The following is a 27,750-nucleotide window of genomic DNA, read 5'->3' as shown; positions in this document are numbered from 1 at the left end:
ACAATACCCTACAACGGATAGTAAGAACAGCTTAGAAGATCATTGGAGCTTCTCTTCCCTCCATCATAGACACCAGCATTGTGGAGGACCCCCACGCATCACACACACACTCTTCACCCTGCTGCCTTCTGGCAAGAGGTACCAGAGCATTTGGGCCCTCACTGCCATACTGCGAGATAGTTTTTTCCCCAAGCCATCAGACTCCTGAACACTGGACTTGACACACACACAAATACCTTCATACACGTCACTACCAAGCACTTATCTGCACAGGCTCATACACACAAACACACCTTCATACATCAAGTTACTGTCATTGCTGCACTTTTCTGTTGCACGGTTGTGTCTGCATTGTCTTGTGTCTGTATTGTTCTGTTCTCTCTGCTGAGGCACTGTCTTTGTTTTGGGGGGGTTTTTTTGCAATTTTTGCACAATGCACTTTATGTTGTCCTGTTTTGATTGTCTGTTTTAAATGTCATTTGTAGCACCATAGTCTTGGAGGAACACTGTCTAATTTCACTGTGTACCACTGCACATGGTTGGAATGACAATAAAGCCAGTTAACTTGACTTTAAAGTAAGATGGGGCCTGCTTATTGTTATTATTATTATTATTATTATTATTATTATTATTATTATTATTATTATTATCATCCTCACTATATAACCTTGTATGTGAGCAAAAGGATTTTGAATTAGATTCTGAATTTAAAAGGAAGAAAAGTCAAAATACACTCTCTTTTTCTAGCATTTTGGATACATTTTGCAATAAACAAGCACACTGTTACATTGCAGCTGATGAAGCTAATCACGGAAATAGTTTTAAATTAGACTCTCTCACAGTGAAGCTGTTCATCATGCTCTGATGCAGCTAAAACCATGCAGACAGAAATGAGCAAGTAGTGGTGTAACCACAGCTATCAAACCAGGGCACAACCTATGAATAAACACACACAACATGCCCCCATTTCTTCAAATCAGAAAACTTCTCCAGCTTTGACCTGCTGAATGTTAGAAGTTATAACATTTTTGTTGCAATACAATATAAGATACAGATACCATATAAGACATCTTTACAGTTATTATCAATGTTTTTCTTTGCTGCATATCTTTGCAAAGATATGCTTCCTATATTTAATGTCTTCGGTTGGTATCTGCAATGTAGAAAGTAATCAAAATAAAAACTTTTGACTTGTAGTGAATATACATACATACATACATATACAAAAAGTTTCCGATCTCAAATCTCTGTTTTCTGCATTATTCTATATATATATATAAGAAACAATGTGAACAGATGTGATAAACTTTCTTTTACAAGAAATCAAAATGTATGAAGGAAAAGTAGGAAATGTAAAGTGTGAGACTCTTCATTGCCATGGATTATTCATGAAACTGTGATGGTTCAAATTTTTGTCACACATACCGAGGTGTACATTAATGATTAATGTATCTGGTATGTAAGTTACTTTAGTTGATGGAGGTGCACAATATGTAAATAAATCCCTTATGTTACATTTACTAAATTTGAGTGCATGTTACTCCTCAGTAGTTGATTACAGCAGTTTTCTGAATTGCCAAAGCTCAACTCTTGTTCTCTAAGCTAAATTCTCAAAATCCTTAAAGAAACAACCGCCTGAAAGACGGCGAGTTTGTTGTTATTATAATAAAGAATACATGCGCAGGGGGGGCTTTTTAAAAAAAGCACTACTCTATCACACATGACACCAACTGTATTCCCCCCAGCGCGCCAGCCGCCGGTTCTCTCTGGGGCCTCCCCGCCCACGGGTGTTTTTTGTCTGGTTTCGGGCAGGCTTTTCCCGAGACGTCCACCAGAGGCCGCTGTTTAACTAACCCAAATCCCAAGATTCAAGATTCAAAGCGTTTTTTTGTCATGTGTGCAAAGAAAAGGCATTTCTCCGTACAATGAAATTCTTTCTCTTTTGCCGTGTTATTTGTAAATAAAGTACAAAATATTAATAAATAAGTGGAGACAAAAAAATTGAAGTGCTAAATAGATTTATGTGCAAAAGAGCTATGAGCTTAATATGCTGGTTTGATATGTGAGAAGACCTGATGTCCAAAACTTATTATTACTGTTCAAGAGTCTGATAGCAGTGGGGAGGAAGGAGTTGTTGAGTCGGGATGAAGTGTGAACAGTCGGTGTTGGGGGTGTGTGAGGTCTTTGAGGATGGAGGCAGCTCTCCTCTGGACTCTGCGATGGTAGATGCTCTGAAGAGAGGGCAGCGGGCTCCTGGTGATCTTCTCCGCAGTTGTTATAACTCACTGCAGGTGTTTGCAGTCTATAGCAGTTGTGCTGCTGGTCAGGCTGCTCTCCACAGTGCAGCTGTAGAAGCTGCTGAGGATCTTGGCCAAAATATCAAATTTCCTCAGCCTCCTCAGGAAATACAGCCACTGCTGAGCCTTCTTGACCAGCTGTGTGGAGTTCAGTGTCCAGGTGAGGTCCTCAGCGATGTAGACGTCTAGGTATCTAAAGCTGCTCACCTTCTCCACTTCATTCTTCAGGATAAACAGCAGCTGGTGAGGCCTCCTCTTCTTCCTCCTGTCTACTATCATCTCTTTTGTCGTATCAGTGTTGTGGGTGAGGTTGTTGTCCTCACACCATGACACCAGACTGGCCACCTTTCCCATAAGCCGCTTCGTCACCTCCAGTGATGCGACCAATCACTGCAGTGATTGTGATATATATTGAAACCGTTACTATAAGCCATTTCTTATGTCAATAAGGGAAGTAACAAAAAATGAGAACCCTAATTTCAACAGATGCTTTGTTACCACTGTGATTTTCACTATATACTCATGTTTCTGTTGATTGAGTGAGTAGCTGGTGAGAAATCCTTTTTTTTTTGTTTGTTTGTTTTTTGTTTTGTTGTTGTTTTATAGAACAGGGTTTTAAATGTGTAACAAATACACACCCATGACATGATAACATTGTGTGGTTGTGAGCACAGCTATAACTGCTTTCATTGGTTTGATACATTGGCCGGAACTTCAGAGGTTTTGTGGGTTTAGTTGGAAGCTTTTCTTTTGTGCTTAGAGTTTTGAGAAGTTTACATGTGATTAACATCTGATGATGAGCTTGTTACGCAGAAAGTGGCGCTAGATCAAGTATGTTGGTGGAAAAAAGTATTATCTTTACTTTATAAAACAGACAGCTGAACACAATCTTGTATTCTTGGGTCTTTACTTTACAATATGAAGCAATTATTGTGATTTGATTGTATATAAATAAAATTGAACTGAATAGAGTCCAAACGTAGAGGAAAAGGGTGAGTTGTCATATTGTCAGGAGGTGAGGTGAGTTTTTTTCTGGCTGGCAGAAAACAAAAACTTCTATTAAAGCTCTTCAGTTGTTTCATACAAATCAGCTAAAGAGTTTTGATAAAATATTTCTACCCAACCTTCTCGTACCTTCCTACACAGCAAATCACTGGAGTTAAATATTCTGGAGTTAGGCATAAAAGTGCGCAAGAGTTACATTCCGGGAGTTTATTTTTCACCTTATACTACAGTCAGTGTTGGGGAGTACTCTAAAGCGGTGTAATATTTAGGTGTTCATTCACTGGGTGCTAAGGAGTCTAATTCAACACATTGCTGGTGTTGTTTGTCTGTCGACCGTTACAGCGCCTATCTGTGTTTCTTTCTTGGACTCCGACATGTAGGAGGTAAAAATACTTTATTTACTTTGGAATTTTCTGTGAGTGTAGTGATGTTATTTATATATATATATATTCAGTTACATGGATGCACAAGTAAAATATAAAGTTAACTAACTAGCACTACATGTGTTTTCTGTATGTTATGCTGATTTGGAGATAGCAGCTAGGCTAATGCTAGTCAAAAGTTAGCTAACTTACTTATCTTACTGTATTTTAAGATACACATTTCACGTTGTCAATGAAAACGTTTATTTCTATTTCTTAATTTTAACACCAACGTTTAATTTAACGTTAGCTAACTACAGTAATATTCTGTTTAGACTCATGGTAATGGCCGTATTTAACCAAAGAGAGGTGCAGCCTGCACTGATGAGATGTTGAGGTACCATTAACATCAGTTAGTTAGTCCTGCTGCACACTGAGACATGCACACAACCCTGTCTCCAGAACTGTAAAGACAAGGACACAGCAAACATGCAGTCACATTGTCTGCTAAACCAGCCTAGCTAAATAGATTTTAAGCAATATTTAGTGTGGACAGGCTAACTCAATGTAAGACAGTGTTCGTTGATTAAGTTATACACAGTTTACATAGAGTTACCATAAACAACCTCTTCTTCTTGTGTTGTGTTTCATAGTAGTAAAGGTATTTTTTTCCGTAGGTGGCCAAGATGTTGATAAAAGTAAAACACAGAGAGACAAAGAAATATGCAAAATTGGAAGAAGTCAGCTTCACAGATTTTGTGAGAGCAGGTAAGTTATGGTTTGTACTAAGTCATTAAAGAAGAAATGATAATGTTGTTATTAACTAAGTGATGATTTTACTTCAGTGCAGCAGAAGTTTCTCATACCAGAAAATGCAGCACTGAAAGTCACGGATGAGCAGGGTATAGAGGTGGATGAGGATATCTTTCCTGAACTTGCAGCAGTCAAAGAGGTGTGTTTTGTCATCTATACAGCTGAAGGTAAGTAAATATATGCTCTGATAGATTTTGAAGGATTTGATTTGTACAGTTACTCTTAAATAAACATTTTTAATTTGTCTAATATCCTGTGGTAACAATCACAAAATGCTGTTTTCATGGCTCAACAGTAAGTTGGATTTATCACATGCATTTCAGACATCCTGGAAACACAATCATCCAAGAAGCTGCGTGACTGCTCAGACCTAACACACTATGTGACACTCACACCTTGTGGTATGTAAATTGTATATTACCATAATAAAATACAAAATAACCATCTGTTCTCCTGGGAGAAAGTATAATTTAATCAAACCGTGCAATTTACTGGCCCTGTGTGCATAAATGGTATCTTTGTTGTGTTGTGTTTTTGATTGTATATACCTTGTATTCTAATATTTTTATTTGTCACCCTCAGATTTGACTGTCCTGAAGCAACATGTGGAAGAGCCCTCCTCTCCAAGTCTAACAGATACATTGTCTGTCTCAACCACCAGCAGTCAGAGCAGTGACACAAGTGATGCCGGACTTCAAATGGTTCAGCCTCTATTGGACAGCATACATGAAAGAAATGTAGATACAGTACTTAATTGACTTATACTTGACTCTTTAGTTGCCATTACTTGAAAAAGCTTAAACACGAAGATAAAACAGATTAGAGAAAAATAATTTAATATAGTATTTCATGTAGTTTGCTCTGCAACTGTAGTGTGTAATAAGACTTGCTCTCTCTCTCTCGCTCTCTCTCTGTTTTTGTTATGCATGTTAACCATGAAACGTGTTTCCATGATCAGTGTCCTGCTTTTCAGGTAAATGAAACCATTTTTAAGAAGATACTGGTCCTAGAAAGGGAGAAAGTAAGACATTTCAAATGTTTTGATGCCCAAATGTCATATGGGTGTGATTCACAATTTTATGTTCTGTGAGAGAGTTGCATTACTTAATTTGTTGGCTTGATGGAGACTTTACAGAGTCTTCCTCACGTTAACACTGCATTACAAGAAGTGCTTATTCTGTAGTCATTTTTTTCCTTTAATTCTGTTTTTTTTTTTCTTTTCGCCCAATGTTAGGCCTTTCTGACCTCAACTGTTTAGCTGCCAATAATGGTGGATATTATGCTATTACAGTACTGTTACACAGAATGTATGTTAATCCATGCAGCATTCATATTTGAATATGTTATTTTTGATAAATAAAATCCATACATTCATAATAATCACTATTGTGTTTTTGTAGTAATTTGCACCAAAAACCTAAAACTTTTTTCAATTGATGAGTAACACTACAAAAGAGTTAATATCAAACTTAACTCTAGTTATGAGTTAAATTTTACTCTATATGGTAGTAGAAATTTCACTCCGTGAGAGTTTAGTTTTAACTCCTATAAAGAGTTGAAAAATCAACTCCCGGAAAAGAGTTACTCTAACTCTGCACTAGAGTTCATTCGATGGCCACGCATGTACACTCAAATGTAGTTAATCTGAACTCCCTGAGAGTTTATTCCAAGGACCAGAATTTGCTGTGTACAACAAATTTAACATTCCTGGAAAACATGAGCTTTCTAGCATTACAGCCAATTTCTTGAATTAGTTCAAATTAGCTATGGATATTGTAATTAAAAGGTTTCCTCTGCTTCTGTAAGCTTTAAAGATGAGAAAAAGAGGGAGAGTAAAATATATCTGCAAACTGTGAGAGGTGTGGTGGACGATGGGCAGATGTTTTCCTGTAAAAGGAAACTTAAAATCCTCTGAAAGGAGAAACACAAATCCACATTCTTTCAAACCTGTGTACACACAAAAACATGGAAAGTAAACTTCCAACAAAGAAAGTGTTTAAGTAAAAGTTACGGTCAGTGCCCACTTTAATGTTCAAAGTATTTTATACTCATTATTATATTATTTTCTCTGTTATTAAAACTTGATTGATGTAGAGTATTTGACTCGTACTCTGTGTGGTGTAACCACAGGAGCTGCATGTGTCTGAATGCAAAGCAGTTTTAGAAGAAAAACAAGTTGCACAGATTAAACGCAGCCTCTACAGAATAATGCGGTTGACATGACTGATTGTCAGCACCTGCTGTTGTTTTGCACTCTGCCTGGATATTTCCTGGAACATTTTGTGGTTTCGGGTGTGACTTGAAGTGTGGAGAACAATCACAGATTGACGTGAGTCTAAGATATTGATGTGGAGAGTCTGACAATGTTTTTAAAAACAATTCATGCACACTTTCACTACTTGAGTTTGTCAGGCTGTAAAAAAAAAAAGTTAAAAACTATCACTACACCACCAGGAACATAATAATGACCAAATATATTCTCGTGACAACCGAGAAAACAAGTATCTTTCAGTTTAACTCTTTCTGTGATGTCCTGCTTGTTTGGAATTAAAAAGGGCCACCTAAACACATGAGATAGCATTAGAAAGGCCAGTGTGCCCTATTTTGAGCACAATAGGACTTGTTAGAGTCAGTAGACTGCAGATTGTAGTCTGCAGAGTTCTACTTTCTTACCCCTTCCAATTCAAGTGCATAATCATAGCTTTGGTAGTTTTTCACTTTAACCCCTGGTGTCACCACCATTACGACATTAACAGCAAACTCAGTTATGGCTCAGGTGACCTATCTAATGTGACTTAGCTACAGTTGCAGCTTGGAATAAAAGTGACTGAACCTCTTTAAGTTTTGTGACGATGTTTCTCATCTGAGAAGCTTCTTCAGTTCTAAAGCCAAAAGGTTTTTAAACCCTAGTGGTGGTGTCGCTACTATTGTTCATGTACCTCATCACCTGAGCCAATGTGTGAAGAACAGCATGGGCCATTACAACACCAGAGGTTTCAAGTGAAACCACTGAAGACCTTGCCTCAGACGATCATGTGACCTACTGAGGTCACCAGATGTGAGGTATCTGGGAAGGGATCTCAAGACTGCCTTGTATGTAGGTGGCCGAGAGTTAGTGTTGCAGCCACCCCCCATGTTGACAGATGGCTGTGCACAGTAGACATAGATTATGTTCCAGCTCTACTTTGGTTTTTGGTGTTGGTGCTTTTGAGCTCTTCAGATAATGACGTTAGCTCTCTTCTGTGTTTTTTCTGTCACAGTCTCATCTCTGTGTGAGTCCGTAGTATCTTTTGTGTTCAGGTTAAGTCTCCGTGTTTCCTCACCTTTCTGTCTTTGTGTCAAGTCTGAATGTTTGAGTCAGTGCTACTAGTATATAAGTGGTGGCTTTGCTTATGCATGTGTGTGCATGTGTTGCGCACAACTTTCAGACCTTTGAATGACCTTTGCCCCCCCCCCCCAACCCAATCCCTGGGTATGTTTAATTAGATATTAATTGTGGTTCTCTCTGATTCCATTCAATCTGAATCCTAGCCTGTTACCAGTGTGTATTTCTAATTCCTTGTTATTTAGAATAGATATTTTGTGGATCTAAATGTTTGGAGTCAATAGTGTATTAAGCTCAATAAAATCTTTTAAAACGTGAATTTTTAGTTAACAGGCACTGTGTTATTTAATTATGTTTTATCGTGTGTGACAAATATTTTGGTCTAAAGTGTAGATTTATACATACTGAAATTAGTTCAGATGGAGGATCCGTTATTTAATGTTGCTTTATCCTGTCACTATGGAGAATAGAGCCTCTGTAGAATATTTGACTTGTACTTGATCACAGGAGCTGCATGTGCCTGAATGTATTCTAAGAAGGATAATGCAAAGCTGTTCTTAAGAACTATTCATACACACTGTCAGTACTTAAAGTCTGTCAAGGCCCGTTAAAGCTGTAACAAAAATCTGGATTCAAAAGCAGACTTGAGTGAGGTGTAGTGAAAAAATAATTTGACCATCAAAACCAAACAGATTTTCTGAGATTTATTGAAAGACATTTGAAACCTTTGCAAAGGAACAGCACAAACAGGCATAGAAAGCAGAGTGCATCACTACCTTGAACACAGAGCTTGCCCGCCAGAGGTGGTGTGCGTAGCGAAAGGCGCCCGCCATCACACACCATGCAGCTCAAAGATGATATTTCCTGTTTCTCCATTTCTCTGTAGGCTGATAATGATCGAGCCCAGCTGAATTCTCAGAGAATGAAGCGCTATACTGCGCATGACTGAATAGAAAATGTTTCCACATCTACAGACAGCTCTACGACTCATGCCGAGAAGTGACGTTAACCTTCTCATTGGTTGAGAGCGAGAGCCCCCGCTGCTTTCACCTACCCGACTCGGCCACCTCAAATTTGGGTTCGACATGAAGTTGTCACTCCAATGAATGGTATTTCCTTTTTCCACCGTTGTGCGTCGTGGTATTTAATGCGCAATCTGCCAAAGCAGTACAACGCGCTCCACCGTGCGCTTTCACAGCCACAGAATGCTACACTTTACTTAGTTCTTCACAGGGAAGAGTCGTAACTTCTTATGATCCCCTGCGATGACTTCCTGTGTCTTCTTCTTGCTCTACTCAAAGCCAGAACAGAAAACAGTGACATTTTACAGCTTTGATCTCTGTCCCCGCCCCCCCTCTCTCTGTCCCCCCCCTCTCTCTCTGTCCCTCCCATCACTGGTCCCTCCACTTGTCTCCTCCCGCTCTCGCTCTCTCTTGCTCGCCCAACCTATCGCCACTCCTCTCTCCCTACATGTCTCTGTGATAAGACTACCGTTATACACTCTGGGCAGTACCAAAAGACTCCATGCAGCTGTTATTTCTAAGTTGATTTCATACTACAGGAGTTGACAGTAGAAAAGGGTTCACAACTGAAAATTAAAAGGGTATACATTTAATACTATTTCATATTAGTTAACATAAATATAAAAAAAATGTAAGGTAAGAAAATTGTTATAAAAGTTATTATTTTTCATGTTGTACTAATGGTTGTTAAGTTATTCATTAGGACTGCGATGTGTTAATCACTAATCAGTTTGTAAGCCTTTTCCTTATCGATTGGGAGTGCCTCCATTCTCCACTAGGGGGCTTTCGCAACTCAAAATCACTCTCGTGATTCTTTCCCTCTGTTTTCAGAGGTGTAAAACCTGGATGATTGCCCAAGAATTTTGCATAAGCAAAGCAGCGAGCTTGCACTAACTGTAATGCAGCTTCCTGATCTGGCATCTGGCAATAATATAACTTTATACAGGTCTGGATAAAAGTAGCAGTGCTTTTAAAAGGAGTACTTTTTCTGGCGCAATAGACCCATTTCCCGCCTAAAATTTGAATGTTTTCCATTACAACTGAGCACCACTTCAGTGTGGGTGGGCTTGTTATAGCAACCATAAAGCATCCCACATGTACAAAATCTAACAACAGAGGACATCGAGGCAATGCTGCTCAGTCGATTTTTTCTTTTGTCCAGTGACGTCATCATCAGAGTTTGATGGTCTTAAAATATGTGCTCATTTAGACAAAGAAGTAAAATGTAATAGTTAATTCAATTTATGTTTTAATTTTCAATTCGGTGTATTTTTTTATAGGACAAAATCACACCTCGAAGTGTTTTATATTGTAAAACAATATTTATATTGTTTACTTTTAACACTAACACAACACACATGCTTTAAAGTGTGCAGAACAGTCGCAGACTGACATCAGTCTAAGAGTTGATGTGGAGAGTCTAACAATGTCTTTAAAAATCAACTCACACACACTCTCACTACTTGAGTCTATCAACGCCCGCTAAGGCTGTAACAAAACGCTGAAAAGTTTTATCTAAAAAAACTATCACCACACCATCAGCAACATAATAGCAACAAAAGGCCAGGATGTCCTCTTTTGAGCACAATAGGACTCATTGGGTTAGCTCAAATAAGTCAAAAGACATAGACCAAAAACAAATGTCCAGTAAAAAGGGACTGAAATGGACAGTTTGTGTTCAAACGACAAGCAGAAGCGGCCTAACTCTTTTGTACATTCCAACACTGCTCTCTACAGGGAAGAAGATGTTAGGACAGCCTGTTTTGTTTATTTATTTATTTATTTTTTTGTCCTATCTTATATATCCCATCACAGACTCTCTCAGATATTCTCTACAGCTTTTTGTTTCTGCAGTCATATCAGACTGACACTGTTTTTAAGCGCTCTTGTTGAGATTGTGGTATTGTGTTACACAATTCACACACATCTTCACTAGATTATTACTCTGCATAAATAAATTTATGTTGGTTCATATTTTAAATACATTTTGTTACAAACTGACAAGTTCAATTTTGTGTTTCTCCATCACATCAAATGTTTTATAGATCTGCCCACACACAAATCTCACAGCTAGATGTCAGTAGACTGCAGATTGTATTCTGAGTTCCTTTTTCTTACCCCTTCCAATTCAAGTGCATAATCCTAGCTATGGTAGTATGGAGCCAGAACACTTTGGGGTACTGACAAACAGAAAATGAAAGGAAAGGAAACTGAAAAACCAGCTGAAGTATACAAGTATGCACTGATTGCATGAAAATAGCAGGCAGTTTACAGTGATGCATTATGCACGGCAGGCTAAATTTAGATTACAGATCAAGACTTGTAAACAATGGTTTACATTTAAGATGATGGCGCTGGTTAGATTCACTCAATGAATCCCACCTGTCTACTAGATTCAGCTACTCTTGCAGCTAGTCTAAGGATCTTGGAATGGAAGTGACTGGACTTCTTTACGTTTTGTGAGGATGTTTTATCTCTCGTGTGAAAAGCTTCTTCAGTTCTAAAACCAAAAGGTCCCACCTTTAACCCTAGTGGTGGTGTCGCTTAAGAGAGTTGTTAACCCACTATTGATCATGCACACCATCACAAGAGCTAAGATGTGAGCAACAGCGTGGGCCATTACCACCTGAGGTTTTGCGTGAAACCACTGTAAGACCTTGCCTCAAACTATCATGTGTCCCACTGAGGTCACCTGAAGCAAGATGTGAGGCGCCTGGGAAGGGATCTCAATACTGCATTGTATGTAGGTGGCTAAGAGTTGGTGTTGCAGCCACCCCCTCTGTTGACAGATGGCTGTTCACAGTAGACACTGGTCATGGGCCTCTTTTACTCCTCTTCTGTCATCTATCTTCTCAGTTCAACAACGTGATTAGCGAGAATGGCAAGGGCCATTTCAGTCACTGTATTCAACACGGAGGGGCAACGTGGCAGGTCCACGCTCTTATCTCTGCATTTTTAATGGATTCAGTTTGAAAATACAGGAGTTTGTTGGAAGATGTAATTACATACTAATAAATGTATACACTCAACTAAATCATTATTGTTTTCTACTTAATAAACTCAAAAATGAACTTAACGTAGCTCTAAGTATTCCAGTAAAAACTTTATGTATTCAATTTCCTGACTGAGAGAAAGAACTAAGGTGGTGACAAAACAGTTGGGTGCAACTTACAGATTTCAGTTGATATTTTGGAAACAATCTAAGCAAATCTCATTTACGGAAACACATTCTGCAAAGTGATGCACAGCTAAAACCAGATGGCTCTTCAGAGACCACAAGCATCTCATATCATGAGTGAAAGGAAACAATGCGAGTATGAGGCCAGCATTTAAAAGTAGGGGGGGGGGGGGGGGGGGGGGAGTAAGAGAGAGGGGTACTGACTTTACTCATGCACATGTACCTGTATATGCACATTGACCTTTGTATGACGTATTTCCGAGGAATGCAGAAGAAATTGAGACCATAATTATTCGCCCAAAAGTGATCAGTCTGGTCAACCTGCTAATAATCCTTCAGAGAGTAGCTGACAGAATGGCTGACATTTTGGCATTAATGCCTTTAAGCAAAAAGTCGTAGAAATGATAGTAAGATTAGATGACCACTGTATGTACTGTATACTGTACTGTATATACTGTATATTTCAGCATGCCTCTCCCTGCAGGCCAGTGTAACTCTGATGTTTGTGTTGCTGGTGGTGTTATAGCTAATGGTAAGGATCTGGACAGTCATTTAAATAAGGATGGTGCTGCTGTTAATTGTAATTCTTCTGCTCTTGTTCTACCACCTTCTCCTGGACATTTTGACATTTATTAGCTTCTAAAACCATCTAGCAATCATTGTGATGCAACTGACAACTCTGTGCAGAGGGGTGGTGGGAGTGGTTGGGATTAGAGCTAGAGATATAGCAGCTTTTAATCCCAGAGAATTGTCAGTGTGATGATTTTAGAGAGACTGGTGTAGATAATCTAGAGCACGCAGATTGTTGTAAACTCCTAAAACACTTACTGTGTGAAGTTGCTGGGGAAATGTTCTCTGAAAACACAACTGGACCTACAATCAAAAAGCTTTTGAATAATAGGGAACCTAAACAAACAAAGAGATCTCTACTTATTGAAGGCCATGTTGGAAAAAAGGCAGCAGAGATCTGAGCTCTAGACTGAGTCGGCTGTGTAGAATGTCTGATCTGTGAATTCTGTGAATATGACTAACTAAATGGGTGTAATAAAGGGGTGTGGAAAAACACAGAACAAGACTGACCAATGAAGCCTCAATTTAATTCAATTCAATTGTATTCATACAGCACCAAATCACAGGAACTGTCGCCTCAAGGCGCTTCATATTGTAAAGTAGACCCTACAATAATGCACACAGGGAAACCGCAAAACAGGAAAGCAGGGTCGGTTGATGGTCAAACCGCCAGCGTATAGAACACGAAACAGGAAAGAGGTTATTAACCAGAGTGGTGAAAATAAACTAACAGAAAGGAAATTTACTTGAGAAAAAAAAACACTGTGCAAATCAAAAGGCCAATTTAAGAAAGATTCACACTATGTTCTACCAAGTTAAAAAAATAATTTAACAAAGCGCCTTCAGTTATATTTATCATTTAAATCAGTCTAAAAAAGAAGTAGGTGTTCCATTCCACAACAGCAACATTGTCCAAGTTAAAAATAGTAATACTCATAAAGGCTCTGCTCTTCATACTGTCAGGATAAAGCAATATTAAATAAGGGATCCTCCATCTGAAATAATTCCAATTTGTATAAATTCACACTGAAGACCAAAATAGTTGTCACACATGATAAAACAAAATTAAATAATACATTACCTGTTAATTAAACAACAGTGATTTAAAGATTACATTGAGCTCAAGACCACACTATTGTCTCTAAACATTTAGATCAACAAACTATCCAATTTAAATAACAAGGAATTAGAAATGCATGCTGGTAACAAGTTTTGATTCAGATTGAATGAAATCAGAGAGAACCAAAAATGAAGCCTAATTAAATCACCCATGAATTGGGGTGCGGGTTGTGCATGCTCACATGTGCACATACGTGCACGAGTAAAGCCGCCACTTATATACAACTGGGATAAACTCAAACATTGAGACTTGATACAAGGAAAGGTAAGCAAACATGTAGACGTAACCTGAGCACAAGAGATACTAAAGAAAAACACAGAGATGAGACTGGAGCAGTAAAAACACAGAAGAGAGCTAACGTCATTGCTTGAAGAGCTCAAAAGCTTAAACACCAAAAAACCAAAGTAGAGCTAGAACATACTGCCTTACCAAGACCAAAAGCCATAAGCTCAAAAATCTCAAAACTCTGGGTCAAAGATGCAGGGACCATAACAACTAAAGCTGGGCATACACTGTGCGATCTTTGGCCTTTTTTGAGACGATTTCTCAGTCGTGCGACCGTTTTGGTGGGGATCGGCCCGAGTCTCGCCTTAATTGTGTCGTCCATCGTGTAGTATACATGGGGTAACGAGAAGCGATTAACACCTCACGACCAGCTTCTGATCAGCAATAGTATGGTCGCAAGAAAATCAAACCTGTTTGAAATCCTATCGCCCCTCGTGAGGTTATCAACGCAACATCTCACACTGCGCATCCGTAATCACAGAAATGAAAGTGAAAAGGTGGAGCAGCACGTCAGTGAAGCGTGTGATCTGGACACAAGCGATGGAGGCACAACTTGTAGAACTTTGGCAAGCTCATCCGAGCCTTTCGATGAACGCGACTTGTCCTGAACTTCAGCTAGAATGAAAAAAAACCCACAAAGCTGGAGTTATTCTGCATCTTTAACCTGCACAGCTGCCTCTTCTTCTCTCATTCTCTCCCCCTCCCTCTCCTGCTGCTACTTCAATAATAAGAAATACTGTTTTTTTTTTCTTATTCTCATTTAAAATGTCTAGCTTTTAATAAACAATTATCTGAATCTTACAACCAAAGTGGTCATCTGATGTAAAATGTATAGAAATTCATTATTGTATATAGTAAATATTAAATCTAATATATGCTCTAATAAGCTATAGTACTTATAGAAGGTACCATGTGTGCAAGCTGCAATTCTGTTGAAGAAAGAGGTTGAATGTATTTAATTACTGTAGAAAAATAATTGGTTTCTGTGCATTTGTTTTACCCTGGCAATAAATTAAAGTTGATTACGTCGATTAAGCATCATGAGGCGGAGGGTGGGGGGTAGTTCCCTATTTTTTGGCTGGGAGTTGGCAACCCTGCTAGTTAGGTATATGTAATTATTGATTAGGTTGTTTGATATTTCCGGTAAGTACTGTTTAAAATACCAGAATTGGGAGGATGGTGTAGGCTTATTAGATTGATCCATACCATCAAGATAGTGTACATCACTGTCACAACAGCATTTGTTTTCATTCAAAGGCTTTATGGCTTTTCCTTAAAATGCCCGGGCTGATTTTTTTGTCCCAGTCCAGTCCTGGCCTCACAAAATTATCACGACCACAAAAAACGTGAAAAGAGTTGGATAGACATTGCTGCTCAATCACAGCTGCCTGGTCAATGCTTTTCAATCTAGCAAAGTTGATGGTGGTGGTGTGTGTGTCTGTGTGAGTGAAAGACAGAGAGAGAGGGAGAGCAAGAGACAGATTTTGTGTTATAACCTTCATCTTAGGAGATTAATCAGTCTTTCACTTGATCATTTTAGGAGTTTAAGCAGACCCCCTGGAGGACACTAGCTGGCCAGCCAAACCCAGCTGCAAATGACATATTCAGGGTTTGAAGAAACGTGTCTCCACAGCTGAGCAAAAATGTACAACAAGCAACATATAATGGGTGAATATGAATAACTTTTTATTTCAGCAAATGTTAAATTTAACTTGGGAAAGATTACAATAACAGTGACCATGTGAAATTATACAGATTTTACTAGCCAGAGTAAACAAACATTCTCAGTTGTATTATATATCCAACACGCTACCAAAACTTAAAGCATCTGGTTTTAACACAGACTCTACATATTGTATTGAACTACACAAGCATCAGCACTTTGAAATACTTGAAATGAACTTTGAAATACTGTTGGCCATCTTCACTCAACCAACAGCCAAAATGGTTACATCCTACGCTCTGACAACTTGAGTGGTGACCACCGTTGAGGTGGCCGGCTGCATGTTGGCCCTGATCTTCACCTCACGATGCATCTGGCACCAGACACACGTGTAACACCAAAGTATTTTACAGCAGTCATCACAGCACGAACCCTGCAGGATGGAGAAAAAGAAGAGAAGAATACGACATAACACAACCCACAACTCAACACAATTAGGAAACATGGGGTCCCCATGCTTGTCTGATTTAGTTGATGAAAGGAGAGGAGAAAACACCATCCCACAATTCATGAAAACTGTCAGTATAATTGGTAAAGTATGCAGATGATTTAAATCTTAATTATAATATAATTTGCCAATTTTTGCCATTAAGCTATTGATTTTTCACAAGAGTCTGCACGCACAAAGCACATGCAGACAATTTATGTAAATTTTCTGTGTTTCCAAATTTGATATTTAATATTTCTTATTGCCATTGTTCCAATTGAAAACATGAAGGCATATAGGGAATGATACATGGGCACTGTAAATATGACTACTTTGGACCTCTGACCTTTCTGCAAGGTCAAATAAGGTCAAAATTTCATAAAATTCTACTTATTACTTATTGGCAACATTTAGGAACTAATATTGCTATAAGGGGACTCAGAATATCCAAAATAATTTACATCCAAATATCATGTCACATGTGACCTTTTTCCTTCTGATCTCATTTCTACATTGCACATCTATGTTTCTCTTTCAAGTGTGTTATTTTTACTGTCTACATATTCTTAAAGTACATATGTAGACATATATATATATATATATATATATATATATATATATATATATATATATATATATATATATATATATATATATATATATATATATATATATATGTATATATATATATATATATGTATATATAAAAACACCCAGCACGCCCCTGCGGGCGGTTTATCCTTCAAGCTCGGGTCCTCTACCAGAGGCCTGGGAGCTTGAGGGTCCTGCGCAGTATCTTAGCTGTTCCCAGGACTGCGCTCTTCTGGACAGAGATCTCCGATGTTATTCCCGGGATCTGCTGGAGCCACTCGCCTAGCTTGGGAGTCACTGCACCTAGTGCTCCGATTACCACGGGGACCACCGTTACCTTCACCCTCCACATCCTCTCGAGCTCTTCTCTGAGCCCTTGGTATTTCTCCAGCTTCTCGTGTTCCTTCTTCCTGATATTGCTGTCATTCGGAACCGCTACATCGATCACTACGGCCGTCTTCTTCTGTTTGTCTACCACCACTATGTCCGGTTGGTTAGCCACCACCATTTTGTCCGTCTGTATCTGGAAGTCCCACAGGATCTTAGCTCGGTCATTCTCCACCACCCTTGGGGGCATCTCCCATTTTGACCTCAGGACTTCTAGGTTATACTCGGCACAGATGTTCCTGTACACTATGCCGGCCACTTGGTTATGGCGTTCCATGTATGCCTTGCCTGCTAGCATCTTGCACCCTGCTGTTATGTGCTGGATTGTCTCTGGGGCATCTTTACACAGCCTGCACCTGGGGTCTTGCCTGGTGTGATAGACCCCAGCCTCTATGGATCTTGTACTCAGAGCTTGTTCTTGTGCTGCCATGATTAGTGCCTCTGTGCTGTCTTTCAGTCCAGCTTTGTCCAGCCACTGGTAGGATTTCTGGATATCAGCCAGCTCCTCTATCTGCCGGTGGTACATACCGTGCAGGGGCCTGTCCTTCCATGATGGTTCCTCGTCTCCCTCCTCTTTCTTGGGTTTCTGCTGCCTGAGGTATTCACTGAGCACTCGGTCAGTTGGGGCCATCTTCCCAATGTATTCTTGGATGTTCCTTGTCTCATCCTGGACTGTGGTGCTGACACTCACCAGTCCCCGGCCCCCTTCCTTCCGCTTAGCGTACAGCCTCAGGGTGCTGGACTTGGGGTGAAACCCTCCATGCATGGTCAGGAGCTTTCTTGTCTTTATGTCAGTGGCTTCTATCTCCTCCTTTGGCCAGCCTATTACCCCAGCAGGGTACCTGATCACGGGCAGGGCGTATGTGTTGATGGCCCGGATCTTGTTCTTACCATTCAGCTGACTCCTCAGGACTTGCCTGACCCTCTGCAGGTACTTGGTGGTTGCAGCCTTTCTAGCGGCCTCTTCATGGTTCATGGTATATATATATATATATATATATATATATATATATATATATATATATATATATATATATATATATATATATATATATATATATATATATATATATATATATATAAATGAATATATAAAACTGTCCAAGATACGGCACTGTTCATTAAAAGTAATTATTGTCCAGAGTGAGCTGGCTTGGCAGACGTTTACAGTGTCAGTATGTGTCTTTTTATGTTGATTTTTGTAGGAAAAGCTTATCTTTTAAAACGAAATTGAATTTAAATAAAATAGTTTTCACTCCTCGGTTTAGCTTTTAGCTAACAACAATAACCTTGACCCTCCCTCGCCCCCAGCCTTACAGCGATGCCGTGGCGGTCTCTGATTGACTGGCGAAGCGTGCAGGATACCACGAAGCATCCATCACAGAGTGGGAGGCAGCAACACCACCCGTGCTTATTGGCTGTATCACACTGCATGCAGGGGAAACACCAAAGGGCACAGCAACCTCGACAGAAGAGAAAAAAATATGCAGACACAAGTTTATTTCACTGTTGAATAAGTTCTCCTTCAACAACTAGCTTTAAGATTTAAGTTGTCTTCTACCGCTGCTCCATTGAAAGTGTGCTGACATATTGCATCGGTGTGTGGTTCTCCAGCTGCACCACAGCACACAGAAAGGCACTCCAGAGGGTCATCAACATGGCCCAAAAGATCATTGGACATCCTCTTCCCTCCCTGAAGGACCTGTACAGCACTCGCTGTCTCAAGAGGGCACGCAGCATCCTACGGGACTGCACACACCCAGGACACCGGGTGTTTAAGCTGCTGCCGTCTGGCAGGAGGTTCAGGCTGCTGAGGTCCCGAACAAATAGACTCAAGGACAGCTTTTACAACAGGGCAATAGCCCTGATCAATGTAAATAGCTGACCTGACTGGATACCTCCCTGGACTTTTTAGGGGGAGGTAACAATGTTTAAAACGATAACAATAATATTTATATTTATAACAAGGTGCAATAATAATTAATGTGCAATAATAACAGTGTGCAATACACATACACTTATTCTTCTTTTTTATACTAAGTTAATATACTGTGTTGTGTTGTTTGTTACGTTGTGATGTGTCATATCGTGTCGTGTTGTGTTATATGTAGTGCCGACGTAGGACAGTTTTTCCAATTTCATTGTACTACTGTACTATGTATGACTGTGCAATGACAATAAAGAGTTATCTTATCTTATCTTGTGCATCCTGTGTTTCATATGCTGACTTCAGTCCTAACTTCAGATGGTCAGATACTCAAGAACCTCTGAATAAAAGTCTGAGGAGACTGTTGATGCAAAAATCACTGCTGTTTGTAGAGTTTGCTAGATTAACTTACAAGTGCCCATATCACTGAAGCAATCACAGAGGCCAGTGCTCCAAGTCCCAGGGTGTTGATTAGTGCTGGAGACTGTCACTATCTGGGTGGGCTGCTGGTATTCAGCCATTTCTGGAGGAAAGAAGGTAGAAATAGAGATGCATTGAAGGGTTATAGTTTTTGTTGCTCCTCTGTACGGAGAAATCAAATGCTAGAATATGAAAAAGATAGCAACATTACTGTCCACAGTGTGGATATTTTTACAAATTACAGTTTCCTGTTTCATGAAAATCCCTACACTGACTATTGGCAGTAAATTTATGAGTACACCCTTTAAAACTTATGAATTTGCTAAAACCGAGCTTACAAACTGCATTCACAGCACATTTCAAATCTATAACTTTTATAAATTCACAGTTTCAAACAGTTCAAAGTCACACAAAATCTTTTGAGAGCATCCAAAATAATGCAGAGCGTTCAAGACGCACTACATCAGAAAACCAAAGACACTTTACACATTATTATTTGTCCTTGTGTAGTGATAAATACAAATTGCAGAAGCATTGTGTCAAAAACTAAAGTCATCCCATCATTGTTTTCTGTATACTTTATCAGTCTCTCATATTGTTGTGCATGAATTTTAGCCCACCTTTCTTTTCTTTGAAGTCTGTAGGTGTCTATTTATACAAAGGCCGCATTTTGGATACATTTTGCTCTAATCAAGCACACTTTGATACTTTGATGCTGCTAAAACCATGCAGAGAGAAATGAAGAAATAAACTTTATCTTTGGTGTGACCACAGCTATCAAAACAGGGCAAAACCTATGAACAAACACACACAACATGCCTTCATTTCCTCATATCAAAAAACATTTTCCAGCTTTGACTTGTTGAACGTTAGAAATGGTAACATTTTTGTGATGTAACAGAAACAATATAAGACATATTTAGAGTTATTTATCCATTTTTTTCTTTGGTACATAATTTCATATAATTTGCTTCATATATTTGATGTCTTCAGTCCGAGTACCAAATTTATGGTCGACTCAATGAATGTAACGTACCCAGGTCCTTTGACTGCCAACACAAATCATCACCATTCACCCCTGTTTTTGACAGTTGGTAAGACAAAAGGAAAATTTATGCCAAGTTTCATTTTTGCTAACCATGAAGCGGTGCATGATAACTAAACACTGCCACTTTCGTTTTGTCTGTCATGATAAACCTTCCCAGACTTGTGAACAGCAAGAAATTAATTAAACCTATGTCAATGAGTGAATACATAGGCATAAAGTCTAATTACACTATCACACATAAAAAAAACAAAAACTTCTATTAACACTCTTTAGTTGTTTCAAATAATCTAGCTTTAATCATAAAATATTTTTTTCAACTTTAAGGGTTTTAATAAAATATTTCCACGCCCTCTTATCTTCCTACAACAGATAGCTAAAATTTGGCATCCCTGGAAAAGACGAGCTTTCTAGCATGACGTACACTGTTTCTTGAATAGTGTAATTAAACAAAAAGGAACTACCTAAAAATTCAAGTATATTCATCCATGTAATGATTTCAAAATGTGGTTTCACCATAACGAACACCACATGGTCTTCCTGTACCCCCTTAGCTTTTCTCTAAAGACATGCATATTAGGTTAAATGATGATTATAAATTGGCTGTATACTGAAAATGGTACATCTGTAGGTGTGAATATGAGCTAAATAAAGATGTGATTTAAAACATGTTGAATGCTGAGCACAAGACTTGAAAAATGCTACATAAAAGCCATACCAAATGCATTTTAGGCCCATTATTTACAGTTATGAGAGTTTAGCTAACTTCAGGTTCAATCAAGCATACTAAACAGGGACAGGAGAAGCTATGTGTTTCTAACAAATCCTAAATTTGGCATGCAGTTTATTTCTCACGTTGGAAGCTGCTATCTGAATTCATTTATAGCGCAGACAAAGCGACGTCAGTAGCCAATATTTCGTTGGGTACTGTGCCTAAGATGCTATCATGTAAAGGGTGTTTTTTTAGTTGTAGTGCATTACATGTTACACAAAATCCAACAACTAACATTTACCAAACTCTGCGCTAATACAGATTAGTTGTTTGACAGAATAGTGGCTAAAATGAGTTTAAAAGGCTAAACTGTAACTTCCTTTGTCCTCGCTGTGCTGACAGCAATGATAATTATCACACATCCAGATCATGGTTTTTTTGAAGAAAGTACAGTTTTCCTTTAACTAACTCACTGCAGCTTACTGATGATAAAACTATGTACCAACCAGTATCATGTGTTCACAAAGACCTCACTGTTTTAAGATGTTCATTAGTATAAAAAGATTTTATTACCTTTTCTCTGGTTCTGTAGGCTTTGAAGATGAGAGTAAGAGCGAGAGGAAAATGTAACTACAAACTGTGAGAGGTGTGGTGGTGGGTGGGCTGAAGTTTTCCTGAAAATGAAACTTAAAATCCTCTGCAAGGAGAAACACAGTTCCACGTACTTTCAAATCTGTGTACATGCACGGCTGCATAAAAAGGAAGACAGAAGTGAACTTCCAACACAGAAAGCGTTAAAAGTACAAGTTATGGTCAGTGCCAAATTTAATGTTAAAGTATTTTATTCTCATCATTATATTATTTGCTCTGTAATTAAACCTTGATTGATGTAGAGTATTTGAGTTGTACTCTGTGTGGTGTAAACACAGGAGCTGCATGTGTCTGAATGCAAAGCTGTTTTAGAAGAAAAACAAATTGCACAGATTAAACAAAGCCTCTACAGAACAATGCAGCTGACATGACTGATTGTTAACGCCCATTGTTGTTTTGCACTCTGTCTGTATGCTTCCTGGAACATTTTGTGGTTTCAGGTGTGACTTGAAGTGTGGAGAACAACCACAGATTGAGCTGATGTGTAGAATCTAACAATGTTTTTAAAAACCGTTCACGTACAATGTCACTACTTGAGTTTTATTAGATCTAACTCTCGATACGGTAGATAGCATTGTGGTTTTATTGTGAAGCACTTTGATGTACACCAAGTCTTTTAAATGTGCTATATAAATAAACTTTGACTTGAGTCTGTTAGGCTGTAAAAAAACAAAAGTTAAAAACTATCACCACACCAGCAGCCACATAACAATACTCAAATATATCCCCCTGAGAACCGAAGAAACAAGGATCTTTTGGTTTAGCTTTTTTTGTAAAGTCCTGCTTATGTGAGCTAAAAAGGGCCAAACACATGAGATATCACTGGAAAGGCCAGGGTGTCCTCTTTTGAGCACAATAGGACTTATTTGGGTAGCTCAAATACGTCACCTGGTTTTCTCTCACTCTAACCTCTGGTCTGTCTCAGTTAAGCTGCCCACCTAACACTAGTTTTTATTTGTATTTTTTTAGAGTCGTGGCCCTGGTGTTATGTATGGGTAAAATGTGAAGAGGCACTGTTGTTACGAGCTCTTAGAAGTTTCATAGCCTTGAAAGAAATCACAAAGGTGTAGAAGAATCGGATGTGTAGAGTTAATGGAGCAATGATAAAATGTATGTAACACTAAACAAGTGAGTACTGGGTCTGATTGATTTCCTTTGACTGTGTTTTGTCACCTTTAAAACACCTGTAATGGTGTAAGCATGTATGTGGGCTACTTCCTATTTTTTTTTAAGAATCCTTTCCTGTCAGCATTTATTTAAAGTGCACTTTAACATACTGTTAAATTACATTTGCATGCCTGTCTTGCACAAAAGCATTGATGCATGAAAGTGATGCATCTACAGCCCTTCCTGGTTTCTTACTTTCCTTTTCACAAGCACCAACAGACAGATGTACATTCTCTGTCTCATTTGGTGCACATCAGACAATACATGAAACTCATCAAACCCACAGGGCTGATCAGAAGATTCTAATCTGTCAAAGTGTTTGTGCAAATGTAGCAGAGTGGTAAATTAATAATAATATTTTCCATTTCAAAAATCCATTTAAGGTTCAAAAAGGGGTCTTAAAATGTTGTTTCTTTGTTTCCATGTATGGTAAGACAAGAATGTTATCGGGTAATTTAATGTTATTGCTTGTGCTATTTCTTTGGTTATCTGCATGTTGTGTGCACTTGAAGCTGTTAATTTTATAGATTTGTGTAGTTGCATATTGTGGTCACTGGGGGGGGGGGGGGGGGGGTGCTTAAGGGTTAACTGCAGTTTTCCAAAAAAAACTTAACAAGAAATGCATCTTGGGGCTTCCTGTTTACTTTTCTTTTTGTTGTGGATGTGGAACGGGAATGTTGTGAAGGAGTTAAATTGTTGGTAAGAAATTGTTAAATATGCACATAACTCGTTGAAACATATTGTTATAATTGTAGTATTATTTGTATACTTCACAACAACAGACATCTAACGAGACGTGTGGTTTCTACCATTTTTTTCACATGGCTGTCGCTCCACTCAAATGTCTTCAGAAATGAAAGTGTCTGATCTCCATCCTCTGCCTCTCAAATGATTTCCCTCCAAATTTAGTATTAGTTTTAACTCCGCCTTTCTGGCTGTCTGCTCTTAACAGGCTTCATCAGGTCTCAACAGTCTTTTAGTTATTTTTAGGAAGTGACATCTCTGCCGTGGCGGCATTAGTCACTGAGCGAAAAATGTAAGGCCACTTTTTTTTTTTTACATTCAACACACATAAAAACAACAGTTGTGTACAGAAAGCCTGTCACTTAACTATAAAGGACTGAAGGGCAGGCCAACACTGCCCTCTGCAGCAGTTGTTGTTGATAAAGCTCATGGTTAATATAAAGTCTCCTTATCATTGCTGAAAGGGCTGAGTTGACCATTTAGCAGAGGGGATCTCACTTTCCTTCCGCATTTCATGGCTGGACGTTTTCCTGAAGTCTGTTTAAGAGCTGTTGTTGTAAAAGCGGTCTGTGCCGTGACTGTTAGATTGCCTGAATGCAACCTGTCACAACATTATTACCAGGAGAAATAAAATGCGCTCCTCTTCAGATTAAGTATGTAGGAAGATGGTGATGAAGCTAAATTAACAGCTACTCCATTTCTTCCAACCTTTACCTCTGTTTTTTCTTTTTTAATGTTAAGGATCAGAACACTGTGTGCCACTCCAACAGGTTCAAACACAACCAAATTTAAATTAACTTGTATTTGTGTGAAAACTTAAACAAGTGGACAGCAGAGGTGGAAAGTAACAAATTACAAATACTCTGTTATTGTATTTAAGCAGAATTTTCAGGTATCTGTACTTTATTTCAGTATTTGTTTTTCTGACAACTTTTTACTTTTACTTGCTACATGTATTTTTTTTCCCTTACATTTTCAAAACAGGCTCGTTACTTTAGGTTCATTTAGTATAAGTCAGCCTAAAGGAGTGCGAGTATCCGTATGTTGTGTTCACGGTACTTCTTTCACTCTAGCTAGCACAAAGGAGAAGGAAGCACACTTTTATAAGTGTCAGGTAATTCCAAACATCAGCAAACACACAATCTGTTGGTGTGAAGCTTGTCACACTGCATGTTGTTAGCTAAAAGCCCGGCTGCTGTATTTCACAGAGGGAGAAAAGAGTGAGAGCTAACCTCACTCAGAGATGGAGGAAGAGATAAGAAAAGACAGGAGAGGAAGAAGAGAGAGTAGATTTAAAGGTGAGGACTGATCAGCGATGCTTAGAAAATATTTTAAGCTTACATGTAATGTCATTGTTTTAATCATATATTATATATTCCTGCAAAACAAACTATGCCATACTAACTTTGTGTTATTCAAATCTAAAAATGTGCTGTAGTTTGTGTGGGATAAAGAGACTAACTTGTGATAGCGTGATGGATTTACTGTAAAAAACTGTGTTGGACTGGTGCACAGTGCACATTGTTGGTTTACATCAGCTGTAGTAGACTAATTTGCATTTAAGATGATGATGGTTAGATTAATTCACTGAATTCCACCTTTATACAACTGCATACTGAATATTTTTTAACACGGGTATCTGTACTTCTACCTAAGTAAAGAAAGCCTGTACTTGTGCCTGCCACATGTCCTTGAGGTACCCCACTTCTCGGGAGAAAGTGGAAGGTGATGCGTGTCTGAAAGCGTCTCGGTGCAAAGTATGCACAGCAGACTGACAAACTGCAAAATATTTTTGACACTATGATGTTTTTTTGTAGATAAAGACCAATTCTGATGTATATTCTTATTCGGTAACCTATCAGAATAATGCATGACAGTAAGTGCATTTTAATAGTTTTTATTTTAACAAAGGCTAAACTCAGATCTGAAGAAGAATTCAATTACAATGACAGCGATGATTGTATGAAATAGAAGGATTTTATTTGTCACAATGAAAGCTGGTCTCAGATACCATCCAACACATTAATATGCCCACAAAACTCTAAAGCATCTGGTTTTAACAGTAACATTTGCTCTCAACCCACTAAGTAAAACAGTCACTTCCTATCAACGCATGGCCTATGTGGCGACCATCATTGCTGTGGTGGGCCGCTGCTGGTGATTTTACAGCTGTCGTCACAGCAAGAGCCCTGCAGGATGGAGAAGAGGAAGAAGAGAGAGCGAGAGAGAGAGAGGATGAAGCAGCACGTGTTACTGCGGTTTAATTTGCAGCTGCCATGGTTGTTTCTGTGTAAAATGTGGGGGAATGCCACAGTACCAGCAACAAAATCGGCATCAGAATGTAGAGGGCCTGTTCAGTTTGCCTTTTTACAGTGAGACATAAGAGATGAACAGATTTTCTTCTCTAATTTGGAGGTCACCCAACCCCTTATACCCTCTATATGTTCCTTTCATGCAAACATGTCACAAAACGCAGTATCCAGTTCACTTCTTTCATGGCACTACATGATATAGATATCAGTTTGCTGGTTACAGTGCAACCCATAAGCAAATACTAAGGCTGATGAGACAGCTTGGAGCTTCTTGAGGGTGAGAGGAAGGATGTGCACACAGAGGAACCTTCAATCATTTTCAGTACACTTTTTGTGGATCTCATAAAATCTACATTATTATTGATGTTATGAACATAAATATAAAAATGCAGCTGGGTGGGCTACTGGTAGATGACGGCCATGCCTGGAGGAAAGAGAAATGGAGGCTCAGATTTATGAAGGGAACATATAAAATCACTACAAAGACTTTACACATAGATATATGTCTTTAAACTTAATAATCGAAGGCACAAGTCTACATTTGCATTACTTTGATTATAATTGCTGGTGTTCCCTCAGTTAAACATTATTTTCTATGTTTGCATGCTACTTAGATACTAGCTTGCAAGGGCTGAAATTCATTTAAAAGCTGTTTGTTTTAAATTTTTATTATATTGCATTGCCTTGTGTTTTTAAATATGTTACAGCAAAATCAATGAATTTGTGTGAGATGCAACAAATATTTTTTCAAACAAACATTCATCCTCTTGTGGGCTAATGCACAATCGAAAAAACAGGCTAGGAAACCTACAAGGGCAGGTACGGACATTAGACCGGGGGTTGGCGACCGCGAGCTGCAGGCTCTTTTGGCTCTCAGCTGTGGCTCCCGCAAACTTTGGGTGAAAAAATAAAACTAAGAAAAATTTCATGTTACAGACATAACCTTCCCTTTAATACGACTGAGTATTGGGGCCACATTTGTTAGTGGAAAATGAAGAATCATTTTCCATGATGTTTCTTTACCTTCTTTTAAATGTACAAAGATGCCCTTTGTCTATGGTTAGATTAGTTTAGAATTATCCTTTTAGACTTTCCCAGCAAAGACATATTGTTTTGGGACATATTGTTTTAGATTGTTTTATCTCTCACAGCTTTCTCACAGCTCTCTGCTGACGAGACTAGCGCCACATATGGAGTTGTTTATTTTATCTGTTTATTATTTTCTTATCCTGTTCTCACTGTCTCTCCTATAAAAAGTGCCAAGCCTCTGTTCATGGTGTGAGTTGTTCTCAGCAGCTCACCCGTGTACACGTTTAGCAAAGAAAGTAACTTTGTCTCATTGTGTCTTTATTTCTCCTGGGTTTTTTACAGAGTTTTCTCCCAACAACATTAAGAAAAATATTTTGACCATTTTGAGAACAAATTTGAAATGTCGAGATTACAGTTGTTGTTTTCAGACAAACTGCCACAGTTGCAGTGCCCTCTGAGTTAGTGAAATACTTCAGAATCTGTTTTAGTAACAAGGACGCAAATGATTTCTCTTTTAGCATATAAACACAGTGTAGTGATCAGTATAAGGATTTTTGAAAAGATGGTTCATCTGGTCAGAAGGAAAAACACAAGAGTTTGTGTAACCTCTCTCTCTTCATGTCTCCACTTTGCTATAA

The 27,750-nt window shown here is 38.6% G+C and overlaps 2 protein-coding genes across 2 annotated transcripts in view; one reads left to right on the top strand and one right to left on the bottom strand.

The window, feature by feature from the left end:
- Positions 1 to 27,750, top strand: part of LOC146675647 (protein NLRC3-like) — a 340,816-nt gene that overhangs the window by 197,076 nt on the left and 115,990 nt on the right. Inside the window, exon 2 of the mRNA XM_085400627.1 lies at positions 5,142 to 5,149. Coding sequence (XP_085256753.1) covers positions 5,142 to 5,149 — 8 coding nt within the window. The remainder of the gene's footprint in view (positions 1 to 5,141; positions 5,150 to 27,750) is intronic.
- Positions 15,640 to 21,943, bottom strand: LOC146675653 (placenta-specific gene 8 protein-like). Its single transcript, XM_085400661.1, has 4 exons — positions 21,783 to 21,943; positions 19,445 to 19,555; positions 18,423 to 18,568; positions 15,640 to 16,073 (listed from the first exon to the last, which is right to left on the bottom strand). Exons 2-4 carry the CDS (start codon positions 19,551 to 19,553, stop codon positions 15,933 to 15,935), a joined length of 396 nt encoding a protein of 131 aa, XP_085256787.1. The 5' UTR covers positions 19,554 to 19,555; positions 21,783 to 21,943; the 3' UTR covers positions 15,640 to 15,932.

Source organism: Rhamphochromis longiceps, linkage group LG3, assembly GCF_057381845.1.
Source record: "Rhamphochromis longiceps isolate RC_006_pf linkage group LG3, R_longiceps_female_GT1.1, whole genome shotgun sequence".
Lineage (NCBI taxonomy): Eukaryota > Metazoa > Chordata > Actinopteri > Cichliformes > Cichlidae > Rhamphochromis > Rhamphochromis longiceps.
This window is presented reverse-complemented; position numbering and strand designations above follow the sequence as displayed.

What these genes read in the sequence shown, in the direction of transcription:
- LOC146675653 (XM_085400661.1), bottom strand. Translation starts at nt 19,553, where the DNA reads ATGGCTGAATACCAGCAGCCCACCCAGATAGTGACAGTCTCCAGCACT. An exon ending in CTTCAGTGATATGGGCACTT is followed by an intron (nt 18,569 to 19,444) that starts GTAAGTTAATCT and finishes TCTTCTGTCGAG; the next exon opens with GTTGCTGTGCCCTTTGGTGT. An exon ending in GAGACCGCCACGGCATCGCT is followed by an intron (nt 16,074 to 18,422) that starts GTAAGGCTGGGG and finishes TCCATCCTGCAG; the next exon opens with GGTTCGTGCTGTGATGACTG.